The sequence below is a fragment of the Macaca mulatta genome, chromosome 6 (assembly GCF_049350105.2).
Source record: "Macaca mulatta isolate MMU2019108-1 chromosome 6, T2T-MMU8v2.0, whole genome shotgun sequence".
Taxonomy (NCBI): domain Eukaryota; kingdom Metazoa; phylum Chordata; class Mammalia; order Primates; family Cercopithecidae; genus Macaca; species Macaca mulatta.
The window spans coordinates 149849626-149858241 of NC_133411.1; the positions used below are offsets into that span (position 1 = coordinate 149849626).

At 40.7% G+C, this 8616-nt stretch overlaps 1 protein-coding gene across 4 annotated transcripts in view; it reads left to right on the top strand.

Moving 5' to 3' along the window:
• PCDHAC2 (protocadherin alpha subfamily C, 2) overlaps nt 1-4644 on the top strand; it is a 45004-nt gene extending 40360 nt beyond the window's left edge. For 2 of the 4 annotated variants that reach the window (XR_013394883.1, XR_013394882.1), the window contains exon 4: nt 2426-2936. Coding sequence is in view for 2 of the 4 variants with exons in the window: in XM_028849761.2 (XP_028705594.1) it covers nt 2696-3006 (311 nt within the window). In the remaining 2 variants the exon portion in view is untranslated. Of the gene's footprint in view, nt 1-2425 lie in introns of all 4 variants that reach the window. The other 2 variants (XM_028849764.2, XM_028849761.2) reach the window with 2 other exon arrangements.
• The last annotated feature ends 3972 nt before the right edge of the window (nt 4645-8616 follow it).

Consider the following 8616-nt stretch of genomic DNA (forward strand, 5'->3'; position numbering starts at 1 on the left):
AGAACAGCCAGAGAGAAAGGTCAGAAGAATGTTTTGACTGTCCGGGGCCAGTCTGGGGCCAGAATATGCTGTCCCAAAATAAGAAGGATTGTTGAGCTGAAGGCAAGTTAAAAGAAGCAGATACAGGCTGGGTGCAGTGGGCTCACGCCTGTAATCCTAGCACTTTGGGAGGCCGAAGTGGGCAGATTGCCTGAGCTCAGGAGTTTGAGACCATCCTGGGCAACATGATGAAACCCCATCTCTACTAAAATACCAAAAAAAAAAAAAAAAAAAAAAAAAAGCCCGGAATAGTGGCATGTGCCTGTAGTCCCAGCTACTCAGGAGGCTAAGGCACGAGAATTACTTGAACCCGGGAGGTGGAGACTGCAGTGAGCTGAGATCTCACCGCTGCACTCCAGTCTGGGCAACAGAGCAAGGCTCTATCTCAAATAAAAAATAATAATAATGATAATAATAATAAAAGAAGCAGATACAGGAGGGGTCTTCTGCCCTCCCTCTATTTGCCTAAAAGAACATAAATTTACAAAGACAAAAGTTATCCTGCTTCTACCTCCCTCCTCTGCCTCCTACCACCAGGAAGAACAAAGGTTAACCACTGAAGACAACTTTGGACTCTTACTGGCCTGGAAATGGTACTGGAGGAATCGACATTAACAAGCTTTACAAATTAGCCTTTATCTGCCATTCATTTGCCTTCCCCCAAGGAGCCACCCATTAGAGACTCAAAAGTCCTTAAAGGTCTTTTCCTTTGTCTTACACTTTTTAAAAAATTTACTGTTCTTTGTTGAAGATGCTATATAAGTTGGAATTCTAAGCCACCTTTTTGAGAACCGCTCATTCTCTGGGTGTCTGTCATGTATATATGAAGTATACATGTTAATAAACTTCTGTTTGCTTTTTTTTCTTGTTAATCTGCCTTTTGTAACAGGGGTCCAGTCCATCTGAGAACTTATTGGAGTTATTGTCCTACATGACAAAGAACTCATGAGAATAAGTGTTTCAAGAAGGGGATGACAAATGCTGCTGAGAGGTTTGATAAGATGAGGACTAAAATGTGACCATTGATTGTGGAAGTAATATAATGAACTTGACGTGAGTTATGTTAGAAAATTACTGCTCACTGCACTCCAGCCTGGGCGACACAGCGAGACTCCGTCTCAAAAAAAAAAAAAAAAAAAAAAAAAAAAGAAAATTACTGCTCAGGGACACCAAATTAGAGGAGACTAAGAAGTAATAGGAAATTGAAATAGGAGATGTAGACAACCCTAAACTGTAATTGAACATAAACAGTTTATTTGATGGAGCTTTTCACATGTCAACCAAAAGAGCAGTGTCAGATACATAAACATTGCTATGATGTCAGAGTTCCAATGTTATGGCCACTGGGATCACTTTGCCCACACAGACCATTACCCTTCCTCTCTAGCTCTGACTTCTACTCTTCTAGAAGTCACTGGTATACTTTATGGTGTGTCTTCCAATCAGACTCTTGGGAATGTCTTCTATTGAAAACTCCTGTGGATGCATAATCGTTTTCCCAAGACTCAAGGCAGATTTCACCTCCTCTGGAACCCCATTAACTTTCTCAAGTATAATTAACAATTTCTTCTTCTGGAGTCCCACAATACTTTACATACACCTTAGTTATTGCATGTATTAAGTTGGTTTCTAGTTCCCAAAATAAGTTATTGCATGTATTAAGTTGGTTTCTAGTGTCCCAAAATAAGAAGGATTGTTGAGCTGAAGGCAAGTTAAAAGAAGCAGATACAGGCTGGGTGCAGTGGGCTCACGCCTGTAATCCCAACTAGACTGTGAGCACATTGAGGGAAGGAACTTGGCTTGGAAAGTAAAATTGGCTCCCAATGTTTTATCTAAACACATAGGCTCAATTTACAACAGGATTCCATCTTCTTATGTTGTGTATTCCCATCTCTCCTTTGCTCCATCCCACCATCCTTCAAGGTTATTACAATAAAATTCGGATCAAATAATTGATTCAACTAATTTTTCTTGTTTTGGACAAAATAGACATCCTAATACAGTTATAGCCAAAGTTTAATCTAGACACTAAAAGGAGCATATTTTACCTTTAGCCTGTATCTTTCCCGTCTCATTCCCAGTCAAGATAATCACAACTGTATTCTTTAGGAAATTCTTCACAAAGAACCAAACATATGTTCCTATAAAACAGATTCTTGGTATCCTAGTGAAAAAACCTGCCCTCTTGCTTGTCTGTAAATACTGGCCTTGTCTGGGTGTGGTAGCTCATGTCTATAATTCCAACACTTTGGGAGGCCAAGGTGGGAGGATCTCTTGAGCTCCAAGAAGTTTGAGACCAGCCTGGGTAACACAGTGAGATCTCATTTCTACAAAAAATTTTTTTAAACAGTTAGCCTGGCATGGTAGCTTGTGCCTGTAGTTCCAGCTACTTGGGAGGCTAACTTGGGAGAATTGATTGAGCACAGGAGGTCGAGGCTGCAGTGACTGCATTTCAGCCTGGGTGACAGAGGGAAATCCTGTCTCAAAAAAAATTAAACAAATAAATAAATAAGTAAACGCTTGCCTTGCCCTCAGATTTGAAGAAATAACTCATGATTTTTTTGGGAGGCTCAACCTGCCTATGCAGTACTTCTGTACTCTACCAGCAGTGTACCGTCAAGAGCCCGTTAATGATTTGTAATGTTTTGTCTTTCAGAACCAGAGGCAGGAGAAGTGTCCCCTCCAGTTGGTGCGGGTGTCAACAGCAACAGCTGGACCTTTAAATACGGACCAGGCAACCCCAAACAATCCGGTCCCGGTGAGTTGCCAGACAAATTCATTATCCCAGGATCTCCTGCAATCATCTCCATCCGGCAGGAGCCTACTAACAACCAAATTGACAAAAGTGACTTCATAACCTTCGGCAAAAAGGAGGAGACCAAGAAAAAGAAGAAAAAGAAGAAGGGTAACAAGACCCAGGAGAAAAAAGAGAAAGGGAACAGCACGACTGACAACAGTGACCAGTGAGGTCCTCAAATGGAAACAAGCCACTTAGCCAGTTTTTGTAATAATGGCAAATCTCTCCCATGTAGCAACTCCCTGCTCCTTTTTCCTATCTGTGTGAGCCCTCTTAGAGACCTCAGAAATCTGCAGAAAGTTCCCTGTGTCTGTCTAGAACGCATTTAACAGGTTTTGTCGTAAAAGCTTTACTAAGTCTGGTGTTAACTCTTTCTCTCCACTCTGGCTTGTTTTCAGAACCTAAAAAGCAGACCCAAGTTTCCTTTCTCCTCCGCCGCAAAGGAGAGGCTTCCCAGCCCCGCCAGTGAGAGGTTGGACTCTCTGCCCTGTGCTCCGGGGATCCTGTCTTGATGACACTTGCAGGGCAGGCTGAAAAGTTTTGAGATTGAGCAGCTTGGGTGTTTGTGGCCACTGGGTATGTGTGGCCACCGCGGGTATGCGAGTGCCAGACATTGGCTGAGACGGGCCAGCTTAGACTAATTGGTACAAGGAAGGCAAGAGAACAAAGACAAATAAACAGCGGAAGTTATCAGTGTGGAGGGGAAGTGTAAACTAAAAGGGACCAGACTTTCTAAATCTTACAACTCAAGAGGTGGTGGCCACCCTCTAGGAGACAAAACTACCCCCACTGACAAGGCTTTAGGAGACCCTAAAGTCCATTGGCTGTGATGTCATTATCCTAAAATCTGCATCTTACCTGCGAGTCAGCAGTTCAGTGTTTTAACAGAGAACCACCCTGGGAAACAGAAGCAGATCTGATGTGTTTCCTATACATGTCCTGTGCTCACTTTATTAAAAATTCTTTTGCACACAATGTTTATGAAAAGGTCAGATCCTTTTCCAATACTTATGCAAAAGCAAAAGAAAACCCCAACACCTCACCTTTCGCTGTTTGTTGTTTCATAGATTTATTTAAAAAAAGAGAAAGTCTATAGCTATAAATCTTTAAAGAGAAATATGAATACAGTTCCCCTAAACTTTCCTCAAAAGAGAATTGAGTCTACAGCCATTTAAATGATCATTGCTGCTACAGAAGTGCTTTAAGAGAATTGCCTGAAACATCTGTATTATATCGGCCACCTGCCAATCACAGCTTTACTCTTTCAGGTCACTCTGGGGCTGCCTCTTGCATGTATTACTAAATAAAATGATCTCTCTCTCTCTCTCTCTCTCTTTTCTAAGAAACAATTATGTGCACTTTGATACACAACCTTCACTAACCAACTATATCAAGACCCAAAAATTGAAGAAAAATATTGTTTTCTCATACAGTGAGCAGATTTTTCAGTCTTCTAATTCTGACTTGTCTTGGTGTGCTAGCCTACACCTTCTCTTTGGTTTAGTTTTCCTTTTCTATAACACTCTGAATTGCTAATCTTACTAACACCTATGATGTTACCTGAAATCAATCTCCCATATGTATGCTGTATGCTATGATAAGACTCCTGAAATATACTTACTCTGTGCTTGTGTATGTGAATGTTAATGCAACTATTACCTAGAGTGAACTTTAAGCTTTATTGTTGAATGTAATTCCATTATATTTCCTTTTGTACACCTGTGAAAAAGTGGAGTAGTGTTTTTTTAACCATTGTTAATCAGCTTTTGTGTATGAAAGACACAGTAAAAATTTCTTTCTTAAATCAAGATACTGGTGATTCAAGGAATTTTATTTATGGTCCAACCAAGAGCCATCTCTTGCCAAGACTTCTGCTGGCAAGGGAATGGATAAAGCTGTTTTGTTCTAGTAACAATTTTGGAATGAATACTGACAATATTCCATGAGGGTGTGCAAGCACAAATTTTACCAATCTGACCTCTTTGAAGTTGCAGAATGCTTTGAAATTCTAATGGTATCTGAAGTATCAGCTCATAGAAAGTAATAAAATTTGCTGTCACCTTAAATAAGACATTTTAATTTTGTTATAATGTACAATTTAGAAGTTTGATTAATTGGCCGGGCGCGGTGGCTCAAGCCTGTAATCCCAGCACTTTGGGAGGCCGAGACGGGCGGATCATGAGGTCAGGAGATCGAGACCATCCTGGCTAACACGGTGAAGCCCCGTCTCTACTAAAAATACAAGAAAATTAGCCGGGCGAGGTGGCGGCGCCTGTAGTCCCAGCTACTCGGGAGGCTGAGGCAGGAGAATGGCGTGAACCCAGGGGAGCGGAGCTTGCAGTGAGCCGAGATCGCGCCACTGCACTCCAGCCTGGGGCACAGAGCAAGACTCCGTGTCAAAAAAAAAAAAAAAAAGTTTGATTAATTATATTATCTATTTAGGCATTAATATAAAAGAAGTAGGAGTCTGTTATTTAAAAAAAAGCATTAAATTTAAAAAAAAACTGTCTTGTCTACTTTTAGCTTCATTCTCCCATATTTTGAAGGGTGTGTAACTTCAGCTCTGCAGGATTGCATGGGGTAAAACTTGTTGCCAACACATGTGAACCATTGCCACATTGTAGGTTGTGATCATTTTGCCCCACTGAAGCCCATGTATCTGACCTTACGTGCCTTTTGAACTAGGAGAATCGGGCTAATTTGTTAATGATGATAATTATAATGTATCTGTACAGCACTTTTTACATTTGCGAAGTGCTTTCCAATCCATGTTAGTTACTAGTTATTACAGCTGTAAGGATAAAACACGTCATGTGGATTCATTTTGAATTGGTGCTATTGGTATTTCCTCTGTTATTGCTAATAAATGAAAATGGTGGTATGAAAGAAATGGTGGTCATTTCTAAGTATAAGAGTAGGAGGAAATAGAACACTGATAAGCAATTAATACTAAGAAGATTGCTGCAGTATGAAACTCACTGTAACACTCTCTATCACGTTAGCTTTTATGTCGATTACTAAGGCAAAAGCCCCAATGGAATCAAGATTCGAACTTTACATAATTAGAATGGGCAGCAAGGAGGTTGCTGTGTTACTTTGTAGTTACACTGTTTTAGTCTTCTCTAATAAGAATTGTGACAAACCAACTTTTTTTTCTCTTTTTCTTTTTTTTTTTAGACAGAGTCTCGCTCTGTCGCGCAGGCTGGAGTGCAGTGGCGCTGTCTCAGCTCACCACAAGCTCTGCCTTCCGGGTTCACGCCATTCTCCTGCCTCAGCCTCCCGAGTAGCTGGGACTACAGGCGCCCGCCACCATGCCCGGATAATTTTTTTGTATTTTTAGTAGAGACGGGGTTCCACCGTGTTAACCAGGATGGTCTCGATCTCCTGACCTCGTGATCCGCCCACCTCAGCCTCCCAAAGTACGGGGATTACAGGCGTGAGCCACTGCGCCCAGCCACAACAAACCAATTTTTATCATTAGAGCCCTTCTAGTCATCTTTTTCATTACTTGTTTAGCCCCTGCACCTCTCTACAATTGGGAAGCCAAGTGACACCCCAAAGAAATGGACTTTTAGGTCAGGGATAGTGGTTCGTGCTTGTAATCTCAGAACTTTGGAAGGCCAAGGCCAGAGGATGGCTTGAGGCCAGGAGTTCAAGATCAGCCTGGGCACATAGCGAGATCCCATTTCTACAAAAATAAATAACTTTATTGAGTACAGGGTATATGCCAGCCACTCTACTGCATAGGTTCAGTTGTAACAAATAGATTGTTTTGTCCTTTTGTAGTTAAATTTGTATAAATATAAGCTTTAGATGCAGTAGGTTCTCAGGAGCAATTTTGCCCTCCTGGGGACATTTGGAAATGTCTGAAGGCATTGTTGCTTTTCATTACTTGAAGTGGAGGGTGGTACTGGCATCTACTGGATGGAGGGCAGTGATGCTGTGAAACACCTGGCAATGCACAGGACAGCCCCTACAACAAAGAATCTTACAGCCCAACATGTCAATAGTACCAAGATTAAGAAACCTTGAGATAGAGTGACCATATAATTTGTGTAGTCCGCTTTTGAAATGGAACAGGAGATACCATTCATTATTACTTCAGGATTCAAGATGTAAACTGGGACTGTTCCAGGCTAACTGGGATTTATAGGGACTCTATAAATAAGCTGTGCCACTAACTAGATGGGGAATTTGGGGCAAACCACTACTGCTCTCAGTTTTTCAGTCATCTCTATAATGGTAATAATATAATACAGACCTTATAGATTTGTGAGGTGATCTTGAAAAGTTTTTAGCAGGTCTGGCCACACCACAGTACTCGATAAATATTATTATTATTAATCCTTTTCTTCCATTTCCTCACCCGCTTTTCAGAGATTTAGCTATTAGATTCAGGTAACTTTTTCTACTGACTACTAAAATGTGAATAAGGGATGGCAAAGTAAATCAACATAGACTTGGCAATAAAAATATTTTATTTACTCCTCCAGTCTTTTGCTCACCCCAGGAGGAAAAGAATTAAGTTTCATAACTCCTTACCTATTTCTATCATAATAATAATCAAGTCCTTAAGTAGTCAAGTGGCCAGTCTGTTTGCAGCTATTTCACCTCAATTATCAGTGATCTGAAAGCCAGAAACCAAAGGGTTTGAAGTACAACAGCTTGAGAGAAAAAGAGAAGAGTCACCTCCAACAAGTTCTTTCAGCAGATGGGCAAAACAGAAATGCCAAATTACCCACAGACTCGCCTGGGATTTCACAGGCAATAAAGGACAAGACAGGTGCATCTTTCTCAAGGGCCAGGCTACGTGATATAAGTCTCACATATACAGAGTACAAGATTCACTCTTTAGAAATATTGCAATTGATCTAATTTTAAAGGATGAGATTCTCCAATAAGTGTCTAGAGCCTTGGCTGTTGAATTTTAGGCTCCTAGGTAAGATTGTAAGTGTCAGGATCTCATGTTAGTGTATTTTATGTTTAAATTATAAACATTACATTTAAGTTATAAACCCCAATCTAAAGTACAAATGTAACTGACCAAACACTAATGCAATTTTACTGTTAAATCTAGATTTTAAAACCATGCAAACATTAACAGATACAAAAAAACAAGTAAACAAAACTACAGATACACTTCCTCAAGACTTTCAGTCCCTGGAGCTTTTCCAGGAAATGGAAATGGAAATGGAAAGTTGGCCACTCTTTGACTCAAATTCATCATATTTTCATGTGCTTTCTCTCCTTGTGGGAAAAGCTGATTATGTTATTTTCCCCCAAATTACCTTGACTGTTGGCTGGCAGGACACAGCTTGCAACCTGAGAAATTTCTTCTGGCTTTATACACACACACATGCACACACACGCACACACACATGTGCACACACATACACACGCATGCACATGCACACACGCGCACACACACGCATATGCACATGCACATGCACATAGGTTCCTCTTGTAATTAGGAAGGGGCTTTAGCGAATGAGCATGGTGCTGTCCTCCCTTTGAAATTGTGCCTAAGAGTGGTACATAGCAGCCTTTTTGTTCTAATCAGTCAGGTAAAATGTTTGCTGGGTCCCATTTTCTCTTGGGGTTGATCCATGGGGAAATGCCTGCTGACGTATGAAATCTTAAAAGTTTTTTGCCTAACGAAGTCTATCACCTTGTCTTTGAACTTAAGCTCCTCTGAGCTGGACACTAGTGCATTTACTTTCATAATATGGAGTATACTTTGCATAAAGAAATAAGAAAGAGTAGGTAGTGGAAAACATAAA